Here is a 22114-nt window from a genome sequence, read left to right as displayed (position 1 = left end):
TAATTTTCCTTTATATTAAAAAAATAAAACCTTAGCTATAGATTGACATGGGAAATTGTCTTATCATGGAAGATTGGGAACATACAATCATTACTGTATTTGTGATTAGTCAGTCAAATTGGGCCATTCTTTTTCTAGAATGTGTAGTGAGCTTATCCAAATGTCACACTTCTTTCTTCTCTGTAAGTCTCTCTGATAGTTCCAAAGGAAATATTAAATTCACACCTTGGGTAAGACATGGTCAAATTTAAACATTCTATTATTCTGCTATTTGTGATATGAATTTTCCCAAAGAAAAGTCTATTGTTCAGGCCTCTTGCACAAAACTCTTCCAAAGTTTTCAGGAGAAATTAACTAAATATTCCATGACCTTTACGACACAGCCCAGTAGGAACCATCTTATTGTGAAAATTCCCGGGTTGAAGAAAGTTATTCGACACCAGAGGTCCAGACAGTGGTATTGACAAGTTCATCATGCAGTGCTCACAGTCTATGTCAGTACTAGATTTAACTTCTCCTACAAATGGATGCATACTCTGTGGGTGCCTCTTGTATGTTCTTTGCCTGTCTTGGGTTCCTTCCAATAACAGAATGGTTCAGAGAAGCATAAATAACGCCCTGTTTGTTTCCCTCCAATTGGGAGTTAGTTGTAGATTCAGAACTTTCCTGGACACTTGACCAGAGATCATTATCATAAATGCCAGTTTCTGATGGCAGTGTTTGGGAATTTGTCCTGGGACTCACTGGGATATCAACCTACAAGAGAAAAGAGATGTAACACATAAGGATGCGACAAAACATATTGATTATTAGACTCCGAGTGAAAGGCTACATGTTGTCATGCACATTGAGAGAGACCATCTATTGTTCCGCATGTAAGTTACTTTTTTTCTACATTTTTCACTAAACTTTGTATTATCAAAGAATGAAAGGGTTGGTTTGTTTGGGGTGGGGTTGTTTGGTTGGTTTGGTTTTTTTGTTTTGTTTTGTTTTGTTTTATGTTATGTCCAGGTCCTCATGAGTGCTAGACAGGTTCTTGACCACTGAGCCCAAAAGGCCAAACATTTGAAGTTCACTATGTTCTTCCCAAACAGTTGTTTTGTGCTGTATTATGGGCCATTTGAGATCACAACACATACACACAATGCTCTTTCCATGGAAAAATCACAGTCCAGTTCATGGAAAGAGAAAAATAATCCAATGAAAACGTTGGGCAGCTTATAACACATTGGCTTATGGAACATAGAACATCAAAAGATCAAGCCCAAAGCAAAAAGACCTGAGACCTCCTCGGGAAAGCAGGAATAGGAAGCATCATGGGTTATCCAATACACATTATAATGAGAGAGATAAATTGGAAAATGGAAGCCAATTTTTAAAGAATAAAGTTTCAATTAAGTTCTAAAATATTATTCTAGTTGTTTCTACCACACACACAAAAAAAAATCATACGTTTAAATAGTGCCAGAGACCTAAATGGTGTGAGACAGAGGGAAATCTGTGAAACTGAAGTGAATTTTGATATTTTCTCCCTCTTTTCAGTTATTTGTTAACTTCTCCTAGTTATACAAAAAGTGCAGATGGTAAAAATGATGTTGTATTAATATTTAGGGTTTTAACTTTCATGTGTGGAAGGGGGAAGGGGTGGATCTGTATGTGTGTGAGTAGGTGCATTCACCCATGTGTGTACTTGTAGAGGTCAGAGGTCATGTCAGGTTTCTTCTTCTGTTCCTCTCTACTTTATTTATTGAGAAAGGTGTTCTCACTGAAGCTGGTACTTCAAGTAGACTTTCAGCTAGGCTGGATGGCCAATGAGCCCCTGATTCAACCAGTTTTCACTTCCTCCCCCACCACTGGGTTTTAAAGTGTGTGCAACCACACCCAGCTTTGGCATAAGTTGTAGGGATCCAAACCCAGTCCTCACAGTTGCACAGAGTGCTTTACCCACTGGTCCATTTCCCCCAGGGCTCTATTTTGACTTTTTTAAATCTCCACTTTGCCAGCCAAGTTATGCTCTTCCTAAAAGTTATCGAGTTCTTGACCTTTGACTAGTCACACTCCTCTGGTCCTTGGTAAGTCTCACTATGACATATGCAGTAGGATTTCTCTTATACCTACTGAGGAAAGCTCTGTCCTCAAAGCACGCTTAGTCCTAACTTGAGAAATGAGGCAATAACGGCTGATATGCTGCAATTTTCCTGTGAGGTGAGCACCCAGAAATCACACGAAGGCTGGAGGTCTGACTGAGCCAAGAATGGATTGGCTAAGATGGAAAGTGCCCCCACACAAAATGAGCCTGCCTGGGGGTGCACTGAAGACTGTCAAATGAATTGCTAAAGAACTGCAAATTCACTGTCTACCACCGAGGTTCCCTGCTGTATTTTCTGATCTTAGTCTGTCAGTTCAGTTGGCTTGGCCCTCTTCACCAGAATGGCTCATTGTCATGTAGACTCTGTTAGCACGAACCTAGTTCTTTGCACCTCAAGTTCTCCAGTAACACTCTATAAAAGCAGCGGGTGCCACAAGGCAGGTGCACTGTGATGTGGTGGCCCAGACGATAAAGGCTGTTAGACAGGCAGCCATCTCACCTTGCAGACCTATTGCAGTTGTAAGGCTCTTTTAAAAACGAACATGTTGGTTTATAACTCACTTTCAAAAAGTCTGACCCTTTTAAGTTAAGTGTGTTATGACTGAGTGGACATGTTTATAAAACCACTTTTAGTCCCTTAGAACAGTAGTTCTCAACCTGTGGGTCATGAGCCCTTTGGCAAATTTCTATCTCCAAAAATATTGGCATTATGATTTATAACAGTGGTAAAATTACAGTTACGAAGTAGCAATGGAAATAATTTTATGGTTGGGGGGTCACCACAACATGAGGAACTGTATTAAAGAGTCGAAGCATTAAGAAGGTTGAGAATCATTACCTTAGAAGGACCATTTTGAAATAAGATCAGAACCCTGGACTTTTCTGTTTTGCTTTTTTTTTTATGTTTCATTAGCATATAGTAACTACACATAATAATGTTTTACATGACATATACGTATACAATAGATTTGTTCATAGTCACCCACCCACCATTGTTCTCTCTTGTCCCCTTCCCAATCCTCCCAATCCCCTTCCTCTTCCCAACTCGTTCCCTTTCTATCTTGATGGTTTTTCCCACAATGAATTTCATTTCAGTGGCTTACAATAATGTAAGCGAGGGTTTGTTTACAGTGAGCACACTGAGAACGGCTCTCTCCCCATCCATTACTGACTACCATCGTTTCCTCGCCACTCCATAGCAAGTTGTTTAGAGGCCCTATCTTACTCAAGTATTATGCAGGCAATCACAGCTGACGTGAAAAATCTGGAGTGTGTGTGTGTGTGTGTGTGTGTGTGTGTGTGTGTGTGTGATAATGTAATATAAACTTACTGAAAAAATACATATGGTGTAACATAAAACGTGTTTGTCTTAGCAGATATTTCAGACGTACCAGGTTAACTTCCCTTTCTGCTAAGTCAGAAGGCATCTTTCCTTTCCCTGAAAGATTGAAAAGAAAGAAAGACAAATGGTCATCAAATGGTATTAAGAAAGCAAGGTAAACTATCTTCCCACCACACCCACCTCATGCACTCTGGCACTCACACTGTTTGTTTTGCCTTGCTAACTGGACCATGCACATCTCGGCCTGTGAGAATGCACATGCCCACTTCCTTCCCCTCACTTCTTACGTCATAAGACAGTCTTCACATTCAAGAGGAAGGAGCGGGATCTAATGAAGAACAGTTTCAAAGGTTGGGAGTCATTGCATTCTCTATGTTAAAAGTGCTTCTGTCAGCTCGGCGATATATGGGACATCTATAGCATACTCCTCCCCCAAGGCTCAGGTAACATTGAAGAAATACTGTAAGAGCCGGAGGTTGGTGAAGGCTGAGGAAAAACTGTCTCCTGGATGTGACTGTGCCATTGTATCAAGTAACTCATAACACCTGTGATTTCTTGCAAGATTAAGCCAGCCAGCATGGCAGTACAGGAGCCCTGCAACCTTTAGCTCATGACAGGTAATAGCTGCTAGGATGAGGAAGAGTCAGTTCTTTGTGGGGGGGAGGGAATCATCTCTGGTAGGTTACCATGCCTCAGTGAATTTCCACAGCTATATGTATATGAACAACACTAATTGGCTCAATGGGATATATGTTGTGGTAGTTTGAATGTAATTGGCCTCCATAATCTGATAAGGAGTAGCACCATTAGGAAGTGTGGCTTTGATGGAGTGTTTATAGCCTTGATGGAGGAAGTGTGTCACTGTGGGGGTAGGATTTAAGGTTTCCTCTGCTCAGGATACTGCCCAGTGTATCAGTCAACTTCCTGTTGCCTGCAAGATATAGGACTCTCAGCTACTACTCCAACACCATATCTGCCTGCATGCTACCATGCTCCCTATCATGATGATAAAGGATTGAACCTCTGAAACTGTAAGGGAGTCACCCCACTTAAATGTTTTCTTTATATGGTCATGGTGTCTCTTCAACAGCAATAAAAACCCTAACAAAGACAGAAGTTGATACCAGGGACTGGAGTATTGCTGTGAAAGGCCAGATTCATGTTTTTGTTTGGAGGAATTTGGACTTTGGGTTAGAGAAATAGTGGAATGTTTTAAGCACTGCTTGATGGGCCATACTAGTAGGGGCATGGAAGACAGTAATGCTGAATGTGATTTGGTGAACTGTGGAGAGCTTGCTCAAGAGGTTACAAAGGAGAATAATTTTAGTATGTTGCCTAGAGACTGTTCTTGCGATATTTTGGTGAAGAAAGTGGCTGCTTTTTGCCCTTGTTCAACTAAATTTCCAACTTATGAATTAAAGAAAAGCTTAAAGATGGGTGTGGTAGTGCAAGCCTTTAATCCCAGCACTGGAAAGGCAGCGCCTGGCAGATCTCTGAATGTGAGGTCAGCTTGGTCTACACAGCAAGTTTCAGGACAGCCAACCCTCAGCAGTAAAGGACAGAAAGCTGGTGAAGATATAATTGAATGATTATTCCATGTTCCAGCCCCAGTAAGTAGCAGAACTTGGCAGGTTCAGCCACGTGTTTCTGCCTCTTGAGTTAAGGACAGAAAAAAATGGGTTATGGAATGTGCTTGTGCACCAAAGAAAGCCACTGAGGCCAGCCTTGTGACAGTAGAGAGGCCATTTCATGAAGCTGTGAAGTTGAAGCCTGGATTGCCTTTGGAGAATGCAAGATGGTAGAGATGCCAGAGTCATGGGATACTTGCTGAGGAGAGTTGCTAACAGGGAGTGGAACCAGCCCAATAGGAAAACAAAAGTGTGTTGCAGTCAACAAAGCTGAACAGAACTGGAGATCTGAAGAGTGTTTTGACATCAAACATGGAGATGCAAAGTTTGGAGTTTGCTCAGCTGGTTTTTGGTCATGCTTTGGTCCCGTATTTCCTCACTATGCTCCCTTCCCTGCATTGTGGAATGGTAATGTATATCCTGTGCCATTATATGTTGGAAGTATGTGATCTGCTTTTTGATTTTGATTTTTACAGATGATTACAGTTAAGAGATTGCATGAATCCCAGAAGAGACTTTGAACTTTGGACTTTTAAACAGTGTTGAGACTGTGATAGACTATGGGGACTTTTGAAGTTGGACTAAATGAATTTTGCGTTATGATACTGTTACAAGCTTATGGGGGCCAGGGAGTAGAATGTGGTAGTTTAAATGTAACTGACCCCCATAATATCATAGGGAGTGGTACTATTAGGAGGTGTGATTTTGGTGAAATTGGTATGGACTTGCTAGAGGAAATGTGTCACTGTGGGGGTAAGCTTTGAGGTTTCTTTTGCTCAAGATACCACCCAGTGAGTCAGTCAGTTTCCTGTTGCTTGCAAGATGTTGGACTTTTAGCTACTACTCTGGCACCACTTCTGCCTGCATGCTGCCATGCTCCCTGTCAAGATGATATTGGCCTGAACCTCTGAAACTATAAGCAAGCCACTCCAATTAGATGTTTTCTTTGTAAGAGTTGCCGTGGTTATGGTGTCTCTTCACAGCAACAAAAAACCTAAGAGGTGTGTGTGTGTGTGTGTGTGTGTGTGTGTGTGTGTAATTGGGAAGAGGATCTAGGAGGGGTTAGAGGGGTTAGAGAAAAGGACAGTGTGACGATGGTCAAAATGTATTGTTTTTGTATAAGAAATTCTCAACAAACAGAAATATAAAAATGTAACTAAGGTTCTTGTCACATATCCATGCTCCCAATTCCCTTTGGATATGATCACCAATAAAGATTATTCTAGTTTCTTGTGCTGTGTAGTTACAGAGGCAGAGCTGGGTTTACAGGGGGATTCCTTAGAACTATAAAAAGGTTCTGGGATCCAGAAGCACTTACTTCAAAACACCAGAAGCTCTTCGGTCCAGACAAAGCTTTCTCTTGTGGCAGTCAAACAAGGGATGCTCTGTCTGGCTCGTTTTCTACAGCTACACTGTGGCTTGTATTGTAAGGAAGGGGAGGGGAAGACAAGGAGAAGAACAGGAAATAGAAAATATAGATGGACCAGATCAGCATGCCTCTCTTGCTGAGTTTTACTGTTCAGTGGTGACGATGAAGACATGATTGCAAAAGGAAAAAGCAACTCTTACTGTAGGCAAGTCCACATTTTCAAATGCAACGCTACTGAGTAAAAACCTGACTCAAGCATGGGTTTATGACAGCATAGAAAGTACAAACGCATATGAATCCCTTCTGGGGACAATGGTCCTTTATTTAGATAAGGGTGTGTATCATTGGAATTTTGTGGTATAGCTGTGCAAAGGGCTTAAAAAGAATAACTCAAATTAAACATGTTGATTCAAGAGATTATTTCAACCTGCCTTTCAACTTGATTAAAGTTTAGGAAAATGCTGTCTTATACACACCTAAGATTGATGTGTATAGAATGAGAACATTCCAGCATGTGCCCTCTTAGCCACAACTCTAGGCTAGCATTGTGATGTGGTGAATATGCCTTACCATGCCTGGGGAGAGCCCACGTTAATCCATTCAGTTTTCTAGTGGAAACCAGTAGAACCCCAGGAATCATTATCCAGAAAAAAAAAAAACACTAGCCAGCAAAAAATTTATGCCCTAGAAAATGGGCCCCAAATGTGTGGCACATGAGGGCAGAGGGAAATTGCAACCCACCTTGGCGCCTTTTCAGGAAACAGACCAGGCAGGAACAGGCAAGCAGCAGAGGCAATGCCCCCAAAGGAAGCAAGCTGTAAAGCAGCCAGGTCCTGTCCACTCTCTCTTCCACGGTGGGTGGTCCTGAGGCGTTGGTGGCATCTGGGATGTCAGACGGTGCTGAAAACAATTAAGATGTTCTAGAAGCATTAGAGTTAACAATACCCCTTTGCATTGTCATAGTTTGAATTATGACAATAATTCAAGCCCTCTATTTCTCCTTTGGTGGTCCCAGTACCATCAACCTACTCTTTTTAACTTTTGTGAACATCTCACACTCATCTTGAACAAGTCATCTGAAGAAAGATCTCTGTGACAGTTCTCACAAACTACTCCAGGCCCTTTCATTTATATATTTAGCTCAGTGCTCATGAAACCATTTTCTTTATACAGTTTTAGAACTTGAAAGGAATGTTATTGCTCCAAAAATTGCCCAAAGACAGGCAGCTCATGAATGGCGGTCGGGACTCCTGCCAGAGGGTTTCTGATGCTATCTGTACCTTTGCTCCCTCTTGTAAGACATCATTATCTCCAAACATCAAATACTTTTATTCTTACCAAATATGCTTTTCTTAGCATCTAGCTAGTGCTCGTTATGACTGATCAGTGTTAGCATTCACTGGATCCCTCTTTGGTCAAGGTTGGTTGCAACTTACAAATAAGTTGTGACACAACTTAGTGAATCAAAAAATAGTAGGGTTTTTTTTTAAACATATTTTCTTTTATTTTTATATGCATTGGTGTTTGACCTGATTGCCTTTGTGAGGGAATTGGATCCACTGAGTTATAGATACTTGTGAGCTGCTGTGTGGGTGCTGGAAATTGAACCCAGGTCCTCTGGAAGAGCAGCCAGTGCTCTTAACTGCTGAGCAATCTCTCCAGACCCCCAAAATAGTAGTGTTTTAATATTATAAAACAAACTAGAAAATATCTGAATTCATAGTACATGCAGTGGTTCTCAACCAGAAAATCTCTCATGCTCCAGAAACATGTGGTAGTTTTGGGAGACCCTTCTGGTATCACAAGGTGGGAGAGTGCCTGCATCTAGTAAGGAAAGATCAAGGGCTTAATAAAATCCCTGCACTACACAGGGCACTCTTCCATTTCCATAGCACAGAAATCCAACAGCTCCACTATCTATGGATTGTGTGGATTTGCTTTTCATGTGTATGTGTTCTGGGTTATGATGTAAGATGTACTGCTTCTTTGGGGTTACTATTATTTTGATACTAAGTATCAAAAGCAGTGAAGTATTGAATTATGTGTGTGATTCCCCCCTACACACACACACACACACACACACACACACACACACACACACACACCCCCTCGGATCCTTTCTTTGAGGGTAAAAACAATCAGGAGCAGTTGAAGGGGACATACAGTGGGCATATAGTTTAATGGTACAGAATGGTGGTGAATTACTGCAGCTGCTGTTTAGGTTGGGCAAGCAGCCAAGAAGCAGATGCAGCTGTCTGGGGGAAGGCAGTCTGATGGCAAACAATAAATAATCTAATACAAACAAACTCAATTAAGAAGACCTTATTCCCATTATTTATCTGAACACCAAACAAACTTGCTAATTTTGATTAGTTTCATACTTACTTATTAGATGGTGTTCTGAATCATTTTGAGTCCTTTCTGAAATAGAAAACAAGATTAACTATTAAAATGGCTTGAGAAAACACTAAGGTGGTATTCAATGTTATCTCTAAAGTCAAAGCTATTTAGAAAGGACTCCAGTGTTGCCACAACAACAGAGAATCCAATAATCCAGGCCAAGTTCAGCTTGCATAATTCATGGATCTTCACCTTGAGATCATGATACACAAAGCAAAGGAGTTCTTTTTCAAGTCTGAAGAAAGACTACTATCAACACAGTATAACCTTCATCTGACTTCTTTGGTTCTCTCCTCCTCATACTTTAGGCACAAGGACACAGAGACCACGTGTGACCTCTGACACCTGCAATATAATAAAACACGCAACCCTTAGGTGCTTCTGAGACTGGATGCTCTGGGTGAGAATCAGTCAAGGTGCTCATTCTGAAACAAAGATTGTGCCTCTCACTTCTTGCCTTCTCACTCAACACACATCGCCATACACAGATAAATGACCTCTGCATTTTTCTAATGTCCCTAATCAGAAACTAACCTGGGACGATTGAGAATCACAGGTATATATATACATACATACATATATATATATATGTATGTATATATATATATATATATATATATATATATATATACCAATGTATATATGCAGGGGCTGTTCCTGGCTCTGTGAGATAATCCCCTTGGACATTGCTTTGTTTCACAAGGTGCCTTTCCTCATTCTGGAAGACAACTGCTTTCTCAAGAATACCCAAGCCTCCTTCTGCTCACATTTGTCCTTACACAAACCAATTTCTATCGTGAACATAAAAAGCAAAACATATGCAAAAACAGGGGCATTTCCAACATCCCCTCAGAAAAATATTTCAAGGGGAAAAAAAAAAAACAAAATACTTGTATCATATCTCCAAATTTTAATAATTGCAAGCATAACCATAGTTCCAGGACATATTTCTTTCCTCATTTCATAAGCAGTTCCCAGAGCACTCTCGGGTTCAAAAATAAAAAGAGCCGGGCGGTGGTGGCGCACGCCTTTAATCCCAGCACTCGGGAGGCAGAGGCAGGCGGATCTCTGTGAGTTCGAGGCCAGCCTGGACTACCAAGTGAGTTCCAGGAAAGGCGCAAAGCTACACAGAGAAACCCTGTCTCGAAAAACCAAAAAAAAAATAAAAAATAAAAATAAAAAGAATATTTTTATTCTTTCCCTGTAATCACCATTTCCCTAAAGGAGACTATATACTCAGCTGAAATTTAAACTAATCCTAAAAAGAAATGTATGTGACTTCTACAAAAGAAAAACAACCACAAAAAGCAAGACATGATTTCTATTTTGTAAGACACTATACGCTCTTATGGAACTTGACATATTTTTATATAATGCACAGGGAAAGGAAATGTATGATAAATGAGAGACATAGACCTGAACGATAAGCAAATTGACAGACTGCAGAATCAGCTCATTGAGGGTAATCCTGGAGGCTTCCTGGAGAACTTGGGCAATAATCTGGGCTTGAAAGGAAAAGTATAGTTGTGATAGGTATAAAAATGGATCTTCTGGCCGGGCGGTGGTGGCGCACGCCTTTAATCCCAGCACTCGGGAGGCAGAGCCAGGCGGATCTCTGTGAGTTCGAGGCCAGCCTGGTCTCCAAAGCGAGTTCCAGGAAAGGCGCAAAGCTACACAGAGAAACCCTGTCTCGAAAAACAAAAACAAAAAACAACAAAAAAAAATGCATCTTCTGAAATGGGTGAGAATGCCATAGGAAGGTGATGATAGGGATGTGATAAGGCTGGTCCTGGGAAGATGGGTCACATGTGTGAGATTAAGGACCTATGTTGAATTTTCAGTATCCACGTAAGAGAGAGAACATGGCAGCTCCTGGCTGTAATCCAGTGCTAAGGAGGCAGCAACAGGAGCATCCCAGGTTATCACTGACTAGCCAGCCTAACAATTCCATTGAGTCCCAAGTTCACTGAGAGATCTTGTCTCAAAAAATAAAGTGGAAAGCAATTGAGGAAGGCACCAGATGTCAACCTCTGCCTTCCACGTACACACATGTGCAGGCACATATATGCACACACACAAAGATGTGGCAATGGAAAGTAACGCTGTTCAGCTCGGAAAGGTTCCCTCCCTGAAGTGATCCAGGAAGGTATGGAGAAAGTTCTGGTGCATCTTTATACATGTTGGGCAATAGTCTCTTATTAGGCATGTGATTCTCCAACACTTTCTCAGGTTCTGTGAGGCGCCTTTTCACTCTTGATCCTTTGAATTGTGATGAAGTCTACTCCATCTGCTATTGCTTTTGTTATATGCTTTTATAATCATATCTAGGAAATGATTACAAAATCAAAGATCAAGACTTAGTTTTCTATGCAGATGTATGGTTTTATGTAAAAGTAGTTTTGTAGATTAATTTCTTACCTTTAAATTTCTGATCAATTTTGAGTTCTTTTATTATTTGACAATTTCATTCACATATATCATGAATTTCGTTCATTCAACTCCCATCATTTCCTTCTCCTACCGACTTACTTATTAACATGGTATGAAGCAGGAGGTTCAAATTCAATTTTGGCATATGTATATACAATTGTATCTCAACATCATTTGTGTCGGGGTTATTTTTCCTTCCTTCTTTCTTTGTCATTTTTGGATTTTTTTTTCTTTTTGTGCTAGGAATCAAATCATGAGCCTCCAACATCGTACGTAGGAACTCTACCACTGAGCTAAGTTCCCAGTTGCTATTGTTAAAGAGACTTTTCTTTCCCATATGGATGACTTTTATCTTACTTCTCAAAAATCAGTCGAGGGCATTGGGCAAGGTGACACATACTTTTAAGCCCAGTATTTGGAGGAAGAGGCAGTGAATCTCTGAGTTTCAGTACAGCCTAGTCTGCACAGCCAGTTTCAGGCCAGCAAAAAGTACGTACTGAAACACTGTCTCAAAAAAACAAAGCAAAGCAAAACAAAAATAAACAACAACAACAAAAAACAATTGAGAGGCATAGAGAAAGCTCAGTAATTGAGAGCATTAGCTGCTCTTCCAGAGGACCCAGGCCCAATTCCCAGAACCCACATGGAAGATCAAACCATCTGTAACTTCAGTCCCAGAAACACAAACCATCTATGTAGTACACAGACATACACGCAGGCTAAAACACCCACACAGAGAAAATAAAAATAGTGTAAAAAGTCAATTGATCCTATACAGAGTTTTATACTAGACTCTCAATTCTTCTACGTTGATCTCACAACAGTATTTAAATAGCTAATTTTAATAATGAGTTTTGAAATAGAGAAGTCTTAAACTTCCAACTCTCTTCTTTATCCAGATTATTTTGGCTTCTTGGGGTCTGTTACAACATGATGTGAATTTTAGAATTAAGTAAGATTTGATGGAGACGATGATGTTCAATCTTGGGGACTGTCATCTTTATAACAGTCTTCCAAGCTGATGACAATAGGGTATTTTTACATCTTTATCTGTTGATTCATGCTACAAATCTGCTGCTTATGTGAACACAACTTCTACAAATTCTAATCAACAAGAGCCAACAACAGAAAAATATTAAGGAAAAAGAAAACAATGTTGTTGTGATCATTTTTGAACTTGTCCAATAAATGTTTTCATCTCTAAAGGCAAGAACAATCCGTAACTGCCTGCTGTGGTGGTGCACACACCTTTAATCCCAGCACTCGGGAGGCAGAGGCAGGTGGGTCTCTGTGAGTTCCAGGACAGCCTGGTCTACAAAGAGAGTTCCAGAACAGCTGGACCCTACCTCAAAAAAGGCCAGTAACTTCCATTATTTTTCCTCTACTGTTCTTACCTCATTCTTCTCTCCCCCTACACAAATACTTTATGTATTCATGACTGTCACAGTCTGGAAGATGTGGCAGATTGTGGATGTGATACAAGTGTTGCAACTTTTAACCAAAGTACCTGGAATCTGGGTTGTCTCTTCCATGGAAACGCAATGAAAAAAAACTATGGATGGCCTGGGGTAGAGCACTCACCTGCCACCTTGATGGTTATTATGCGGCTGTTAATAACATTAGAATTAAAGTTTGTAGAACAGCTATACAATCCATCATCCCTGGCATTTATTGGTTCAAAATGGAGAAAAAAAACTGAAGACTTGGGGTTTTCTTCCCAACTAGTGTGTTGCTGAGGTCCAGTCTCAAGAGGTAAACATTGTTTTTCCCTGTACTTGCACCAAGTCACATTAGGTCTGTGACCACAGTGTGTCACAGGACATTTAATTTTAACGTGCTCTCCTGTTGTGACATATTCCGAATGCCTGTTAACCTTAATTTGTACTTCACATGATTCTTCACCTAAAACACAAAAGCAAAACTGGAATCAGTATGATCTTCTAGTAGGACCATAGATAATGCAGCAATTATTTCCACCAAAGATTTCTTGTGCACAATTCCATAATTTTCCTCAGTGCTATTTTTCAGTACTTCACCTCCACTAGCCCAATGCAGTACATAGCTAGCACATAATAAAGAGTTGTTTTAAAAATAAATCATTTCACTGAGTGGTAATGACACACACCTTTAATCTCAGCACTCTGGAGACAGAGACAGGCAGATCTCTGAGTTTCAGGCCAGCCCTGTCTAGAGAGCCAGGACAACCAGGGCTACACAGAGAAATTCTGTCTCAAGAAACAAACTAACAAACAATTAATTAATTAGTTTCATCCTCCCCACAAGATAACATTATGGCTTCTGTTTTACAGATGAGGTTGAAATACTAAAGAGCCTGTCCATGGTTATATGCTAATAATTAGAAAAACTGAGGCATTAAAATCATGATGAGATCTTTACTGCGTTATTTATTGGCATTATTTTGTTTGTATAATTTCTTATTTATCAGCACTGCTATGGTCAAGTTAAATAAGGAATTATAAACAATCACTTCTCCACAATACTTGGCATTAGTAATATTCTTCCCTTGTTTTTCTTTTTTCCTTTTTTTTGATGTTTATCTTTGTTTCATTTGGATTCTTTTTTTTCTTTTTTTTAAATTTTATTTTATTTTATTTTACAATATAATTTAACTCTAGATATCAGCCACGGATTCCCTTGTTCTCCCTCCTCCCGCCCCCCTCCCCTTCCTCCCAGCCCCCCCCCCCTCCCCCGTTCCCATCTCCTCCAGGGCAAAGACTCCCCCGAGGATTGAGATCAACCTGGTAGACTCAGTCCAGGCAGGTCCAGTCCCCGCCTCCCAGGCTGAGCCAAGCGTCCCTACATAAGCCCCAGGTTTCAAACAGCCGACTCATGCACTGAGCACAGGACCCGGTCCCACTGCCTGGATGCCTCCCAAACAGATCAAGCCGATCAACTGTCTCACCAATTCAGAGGGCCTGATCCCGTTGGGGACCCCTCAGCCATTGGTTCATAGTTCATGTGTTTCCATTCGTTTGGCTATTTGTCCCTGTGCTTTATCCAACCTTGGTCTCAACAATTCTCGCTCATATAAACCCTCCTCTTTCTCGCCAATTGGACTCCCGGAGCTCCACCGGGGCCTGGCCGTGGATCTCTGCATCCAGTTCCCTCAGTCATTTGATGGGGTTTCTAGCACGACAATGAGGGTGTTTGGCCATCCCATCACCAGAGTAGGTCAGTTCGGGCTGTCTCTCGACCATTGCCAGCAGTCTATTGTGGGGGTATCGTTGTGGATTTCTGTGGGCCTCTCTAGCACTTTGCTTCTTCCTATTCTCATGTGGTCTTCATTTACCATGGTCTCCTATTCCTTGTTCTCCCTCTCTGTTCTTGATCTGGATTCTTTTTTTAAATCCTTCTCTTACACAATAAATACATCCTGATTACAGTTTCCCCTTCCTCCACTCCTCCCAGATCCCTTCCTTCCCTTCCCTTCCAGATCCACTCCTCCTCCATTTCCCTTCAGAAAAGAACAGACCTCTCAGGGATATCCGCCAACCACAGCCTAACAAGATACAATAAGAATAGGCACAACTTCATAACAAGGCTGGAAGAGGCATCCCAGTAGGACAAAAAGGGTTCCAAGAGCAGGCAGAAGAGTCAGAGACACCCCTACTCCCACTGTTGTGGTCCCACAAAAATACCAAGGTAACAATCCTAACATGTATGCAAAAGACCTAGTGCGTGCCCATGCAGGCTCCATCATTGCCACTTCAGTCTATGGGTCCTGCTTAGTTGATTCTGTGGGCCACGTTCTCCTGGTGTTCTCAACCCCTCTGGCTCCTATAATCCTTCCTCTCCATCTTCTGTGGGGTTCCCTGAGCTCCACCTAATGTTTGCCTGTGGGTCTTTGCATCCACTCCCATCGGCTGTTGGAGGAAGCCTCACTAATGACAATTGGGCTAGGCACTGATCATAATAGCAGAATATCGTTAGGAATAACTTCACTAGTTTTTGAGGGTTTGGAGGCAGTCATGTTTGGTTTTACCCTAGGTCTCTGGGCTATCCAGCCTCTAGTTCCTGGCCATCCAGGCAGTGCTGGGCATGGGCTCCCTCTCATGGTGTGGGCCTCAAGTTAGATTAGACCTGTAATTGGTTGGTCACTCCCACAAGTTCTGTGCCACCATTGCCCAGAACATTTGTAGGCAGGACAGATTGTAGGTTCAAGGTTTTGTGGCTGGGTTGATGTCCCAGTACCACCACTGGAAGCATTGTCTGGCAATTTACAGCAAGCCCATAACCAATATCAATTAAACAGAGAGACACTCAAAGCAATTCCACTAATGTTAGGAACAAGACAAGATTGCCCACTCTCTCCATATCTAGTCAGTATAGTACTTGAAGTTCTAGCTAGAGCAATAAGACAATTGAAGGAGATCAAGGGGATACAAATTAGAAAGAAAGAAGTCAAAGTATCACTATTTGCAGATGATATGATAGTATACATAAGCATTCCCTTGTTTTTCAATGGCTTTAATACTGTCTTTCAGTCTTTTCCATGAATCTGAGTAAGAGACATGCAGCTCAGAATAACCATCCCAAGGTAAGATGTGTTCTGATGACAGCCGACATTTGTATACTTTATGAAGCAGAAAGAGAAACAGCACCCCAGTTCTTTGGGAATTTCTGCATACCAGACAGGTATCTTGGAAATATGCATCTTGTTGTTTTGAGGAAATGAGCTTTTCTCCTGAATATGCATCTTCCAATGACTTATGAACCTTTGGTTAATAATTGCCAGGAGTTTATAAAAGTAGCCACACAAGCCAAGAGTCGTAGCTCATATGGATAATACCAGTACTTAAGAGGCTGAGGCAGAAGAATTGACTGAATCACATAGTAATTTTCAGGCCAACCTGTGCTATATAGCAAGACACTGTCTTAAAGAGCAATACCAGAAAAAAAAAAGCGAACAAAAACAACCTATAGCATAGAAAAATAATTTAAATTTTCAATCTCACTGTATGTTATATAATCATTCACTTATGTATTATTTTATTATTAACTTATTATCACATACCTTGTAACCTCAACACATAAACTTGAGGCCAAGGCATATGAAAAAGATCTTCTCTAAGCTAAAAAGATAGACAATTTAAGATACCAAATTTACCTCACTTTACACATAGTTCTTACAATTTCATTATCATTTGTTAATCAACCTATAATTGTGTTATATTGAAAGCACAAAAATCATAAAATTTAAAATCAGGTTCAAATATATTCCTTTCTTGAAACAAACAAGTGTGCAATTTGGTCCACAAACGATTCTACCAGCATGGGTAATTCAAAACAGAAACTGGATACAAAGTCACAAGCTGCAATTGCTCATGAAATGGTCATGCGTAATGTTCATTCATAAATGAGCAGAGGAAATGGCATGATCATGACAACGTTAGAAGCCTTTGGGAGTCATGTCCATCGTATAACTGCTATGTCTGATGCAACAAGAAATGACTGATGGGATTTCCTGAGCTGGTAAAACGAAATAAGTAAAATAGGCAAAGATCCCTTTCGTGAAGTACTTTGTGGCACTTTCCAGCTTCCTCTTTTTACATTAAAGATGAGGCTAAACACAGGGTCTTAAAGTATTTCAAGTTCTTTTTCCTCCAGCCTTATGATCTTTCTTAGTTTTGTTGTTGTGTTGTTATTTTATTGTTTTGTTTTGAATTTTTAAGAAAGGATCTCACTATGTAGCTCTTGCTGTCATGGAAATCACTCTGTAGACCAGGCTAGCCTCAAACTCACAGAAATCTACCTGCCTCTGCCTCTGGAGTGCTGGGATTAAAGGCATGAGTCACTATGCCCAGCTCTTTCTTAGTTTTGAAATATTCTATTTCATGGCAATAAACGTCCTCTGCCTCCTCACTAACTTTCATGCTCAAGTACTTTTCTGAGTAGATTATGGAATCACAGGCTATAATGACACCTAAATGAGATTATAGTCAAAGCTTCCTTTAAAGATGAAGAGTGCTCAGGGCATTATTTTAACTATTTCTTAACACTTAATAAATCTCTAACTGTAACTTTTACCTAGATCTCTCTTCCTCTTGCTTAGAACAACTGAAATTTGACTGAATTCTCAGGAGTCAGGTAGAGACTAGGGACCCCTACAGAGAACTTTTAGCATCTCCAATTAGTGACTTATTTTTAACTGTATTGGATTCCCAAACAACTTCACTTTTAAGATGTCATGGTTCAGTTGCTTCAAATGTTCTAGAATAAACATGAAAGAAAATCAAAAGGTAAGTTATAAGGGCAAGTTTTCAAAAACTTGAAGAGAAAGGTTAAGGTCGCTGACCAAAAGGAAGTGCCTAATAATACAATACCTGATGTGGTCAGATTTACGGCAAAAAGCAAGAAAGTCAAAGGTGGAAGCCAAAGGTGGAAATGTCAAGTGAAACCTTGTCTCCAAAGTCCGTTCCTCTCTCAAGTTAAGAGACCTCAGCCTCCTCACTTCCCTTTTTTATTTTCTTGAGAACATCTGAACAACAAGGTGGCTGTGGCCAAAGAAATGTTGTCCTCAATGAGCTTACTGTTGATTCATGGGACAATTACATAATGATAATGACTTTTTCTAAATAAATCTATTATATACTACTCTTTTTCTCCTGAAATATACCCAAGGTTGAAAGCAAGGTTCAGAGGAGTCTTGTGCACATGTTGTTAGAGGGTATAGGAATTAGAAATGAGGTTTGCCTTTGTGGAATTTGCCTTCATGTGGTAAATAATCATGCACAACAAATGGGAGGTTAATACTGTACACAGATACAAAGCACTTAGCCTGGGCTGCTGGTGTGCTTTCCTGGAAACTGAGCTGCCCTTCAGTGGATGAACAGCCTTTGACCATCAGAGCAGAGACTGTTTAGGTACTGGAGTCTGAGGAAGAGGAAAAACAAAGGCTTCTCCTTAGTTCAATAGTCTCACAGCAGATTTAAGGGACTGATACACAGGTGGATCATGGCTTTCTGGAAGTGATAAAGATCATTGGTTATTCCAGAATGAATAGGATGAGCATAGTTTGGGGACATTGAAACTTTTCCTATCCATGAAGAAAAAAAATATGATGCCCAACAAAAGGCATGGAATTAGAGAACAATGGGAACATTTATTTAACACGGCCATTTCCAGTGGCAGTACAGTGTGTGCTTGGAACAGATACTTGGAACATTCTCACCAACCTCCAATTTCTTCAAAATCAGATACACATTGAACTACAAAAATAGGAAAGTTCAGCTGGGCGGTGGTGGCGCACACCTTTAATCCCAGCACTCGGGAGGCAGAGGCAGGCGGATCTCTGTGAGTTCAAGGCCAGCCTGGTCTCCAAAGCGAGTTCCAGGAAAGGCGCAAAGCTACACAGAGAAACCCTGTCTTGAAAAACCAAAAAAAAAAAAAATAGGAAAGTTCTCATGTATCAACTGTCAACACACACACACACACACACACACACACACACACACACACACACACACTCATTTCCCTCAATGCATGACTGTGAAACTATTCCTAGTCTACAAAGTCTGTCCTCACTGCAATGTATTACCCTTCCATTCAGCTAGAGAATTGTTACCTCATGCTAATATCCCAGTCAAACATACTGTCCATCATTAGCATTCTGTGACTCTACACTTGAGAGAAGCATCACTGACTTAGAATGCAATGACAGAAACATTGTGGCTTCCGAGTATTCTTCTCAGCAGGATAAAGGTGATTGACAATCACATTAGCTAGCACAGAATTTTTTCTTCAGTGTTAGAATAAATAGAAGACGAATGCTTTTACAGCATTAAACATCAAGAATAGTCACTCTGTGTGCAAGTAAGGCAGGGTTTTTTTTCTTCTCATCCTCAAAGCCTATAACTTGATGTTAGCAGGTCAAGAATGATCCACTGAGTCAGATGTCACAGTTCTAATTTTCTATCTGGCAAGCATGTTGACAATTCCTTTCTGTCTGCCTTGAAATATGCCAATCAATCATGTGACACTCAAGATGCACACAGCTATCTTTGACTGGATTGTCTCCTCAAGCAAATAGTTTCTGATGAGGGAATAATCACCATTGGTTTTAGCTCTGACTTATCTGCCAACTCCCAGCCACTTTGTCCTTGGTATTATTGTTCCTGCTGCTTTTCTCAAACATTCTTATCTGATAAGGGATTTTCAATGAGGAATAATGAAAGCACATGCAGCAAAACACCAAAAATACCTACCAACCCCAGGATTTCATATGTGTATCTTTTTGTGAGGCACTGGAAGTGGAGGAGCCTCTGAAAGCTACTTGTGTGTTGTATTCTATGTGAACTGTACACACCAATGGATAACCAGTTAGTGTCTAGCCAATGAGAAAACTGGGTTGAATTATTTTGGACAACTGCTATCTCCATATGAAAAATATATTTTCTGAAATTGCAAAAAATAAACAATAAAATGTTCAGATATATAGAATAAAGTCACAAAACAAAAATATTGTAAGGATATGTGCTATCACAAAGAATGTGGGGACACTGGCCAGAATCAAACTCTAGTGATTCTGAGTATAATTCATGCTTAAAGTGAGCAAAAGGAGTTGAATTCATATGTGCTCAGAGCCAGCTCTACAGCTGGGCAGTTCTGAATTAACTTTTATGTAGAGTGAAATTTCTGCTGAGGATAAATATTACAAACATGTTTATTTACAAATTATATACATATTTATTAAAACTCAAAGGTAACATATTAACTAGTTAGAACTTAAACCAAAAATACTCCAGTGGGGAATGTTTTACCATGGACATTGTCAGAACTTCTAATACATAGTGATGATCAACACCAGATAGTATATATCCTGTGCCTTCCTGTTGTCCATACTCTAAAGGTATGGACATTCCACTGCCTATGGTCATTTAGGATTCTGATGATTTCTAACAGAATTTTACAGTTAGACTTTTTAAATCTTAGACATGACGTAATCTCCCAGACTTCAGATACTCAAGATGGGGAGAGCCCTTCTGGTTGAGTTGGTCAAGAAAGTTTTCATGAAAGAAGAGGAAAGTAACCCAAGCCCACCTCGAGGGAAACCCAGTCCTCTTGTCTTCACAATGCCATCTCCACTCCTTAAAATGCCTTGTGCTAGTCTAAAATTACTTCAATTGCCTTGCCTTGATTATAACTATTATTGTAAAGCAAGTCCCAACCAACAGTCACCAACCCTCCATTGAAAAATTCTTACAGCTTATAGAAACTTCAAAAATGTTTGCAGTCATCGAGTGAAATTAATGAAAAAAGGTGAAGAGTGGATTAACTTGAGTTACAATGTCAAAGATGAACATATGAATGTAAACCATTTTAGAAAAATAAAATTATTACAAATGGTGTATTAATAATTAATATTAATGATGTCTTTACAATCAGGAGGGGGAAAGGTCTCCAGACAATATTTGATAATATATTCTGCTTACTTGAAAGGCTAGGGATGATGAAGGGAGTGGGGAGGTTACACTCACTGAGGAAAGGAAAGAGATACATCTTTCCTAGAACTGGGATGTAGGAATCCTTTGAAGGTGCCCTACACCTAGCCAAGGTTAGTCAATGCACAGTCTTGTAATTTCACAGTAACCATCCTAGGACATCAACCCAGACACTTGAGAAAATCACAGGCACCACATCAGAAAGTCAAAGTATTGTATTTCTCATCATAAGCTAGTTGCCACAGCCACAAATCCAGAAACACCATGGTAACGTGAGACTGTAATGGGGGATCTGCACTCCATTCAGAAACCATTCATTGAATGTTTTGTAGTCATTGTTAAATGTATTACTTTATGTTAAGTAAACATATTCCATAAGTAAGATATCCCAAAAAATTCTAGGAACATCTAGAGAAATATGAATGATAGCAATACATATATATCTAAGTTAAAATCAGAACTGTAATTGGAAAAGAACCATTGTTGGAGGAAAACCTTATGTCTTGGTCTCAGGGAAAAAGCATACAATGAAAACTGAGGCTGCTGTGAAATGAACCTGAAAAGAAGTAACCACATGTGAAGCACACACATGGTATGAATTCATATAACATCACTTAAAACATAGCAGAGACCATGGAGTAAGAAAATTGGAAGAATTTTTATAATCATCTATTATTTTTTCCTCTTAAAGCCTATACATCTTTATAATCACATGTGAAACATTTAAATTTGATTTAATACATTTTTTAAGAACACAGATTCTTCTAAGGCTAAAGTTTATGGTAGTTACTGTGACATGACATTTTGGGGAAGAATTTAAAGACTATCTCTTAAATTTAGTTGTATAGGATAATCACAGACATTAAGCCAGACATCTCTTATTTTTACCAATAATTTTGAAATTGTTTTGTCTAAAACCAGTTGCTTTGATATTAAAATACCACTTGTCTTTAAATACTCAAAGGTGCCTATGGTATTTCCTCTCCTAGAAATATTTAAAGTACGACAAGCACAGACCTTGAAAGGTCATCCAGACAGCAGATATGCAGTTTAAGTCATGTTTGGCAGATAATTTCAGAACCTCCTGTACCCATTCATAGCTAGTTACACAGGCGCACTAACCCTTCCATATCAGTGTGCACATACATCTCCCAGATCCAGCACAAAAGTGGACAAATGGAAAAATGGCTAATAATTCTTAAGTTCTTACTATGTGCTAAGTATTTTGGGGCACCATTTACAGAGGTGCTCCTTGGCTTATGGTAGAATTGTGTCCTGATAAACCCATCATAATTTTGAAATATTGGGAGGAAAAATTCATTTAGTAAATCTAAATTTATCAATCACCGTATCCTAACCTAGCCTTCCTTAAACTTATTCAAAACAGATTAGCCT

At 39.9% G+C, this 22114-nt stretch overlaps 1 protein-coding gene across 1 annotated transcript in view; it reads right to left on the bottom strand.

Moving 5' to 3' along the window:
* Positions 1–241: 241 nt before the first annotated feature.
* The window catches only part of Btla (B and T lymphocyte associated), a 33579-nt gene continuing 11706 nt past the window's right edge, over positions 242–22114 (bottom strand). Inside the window, exons 2-6 of the mRNA XM_052740800.1 lie at positions 12840–13160; positions 8814–8849; positions 7170–7328; positions 3481–3527; positions 242–756 (exon numbers count right to left, since the gene is read on the bottom strand). Of these exons, the coding sequence (XP_052596760.1) occupies positions 508–756; positions 3481–3527; positions 7170–7328; positions 8814–8849; positions 12840–13160 (812 nt within the window). The 3' untranslated portion in view covers positions 242–507. The remainder of the gene's footprint in view (positions 757–3480; positions 3528–7169; positions 7329–8813; positions 8850–12839; positions 13161–22114) is intronic.

The sequence above is a fragment of the Peromyscus californicus genome, unplaced genomic scaffold, assembly GCF_007827085.1.
Source record: "Peromyscus californicus insignis strain IS unplaced genomic scaffold, ASM782708v3 Scaffold_16__1_contigs__length_79575227, whole genome shotgun sequence".
Classification (NCBI taxonomy): Eukaryota; Metazoa; Chordata; class Mammalia; order Rodentia; family Cricetidae; genus Peromyscus; species Peromyscus californicus.
The sequence above is the reverse complement of the archived record's forward strand: the minus strand, read 5'-3'. Positions and strand labels throughout refer to the sequence as shown.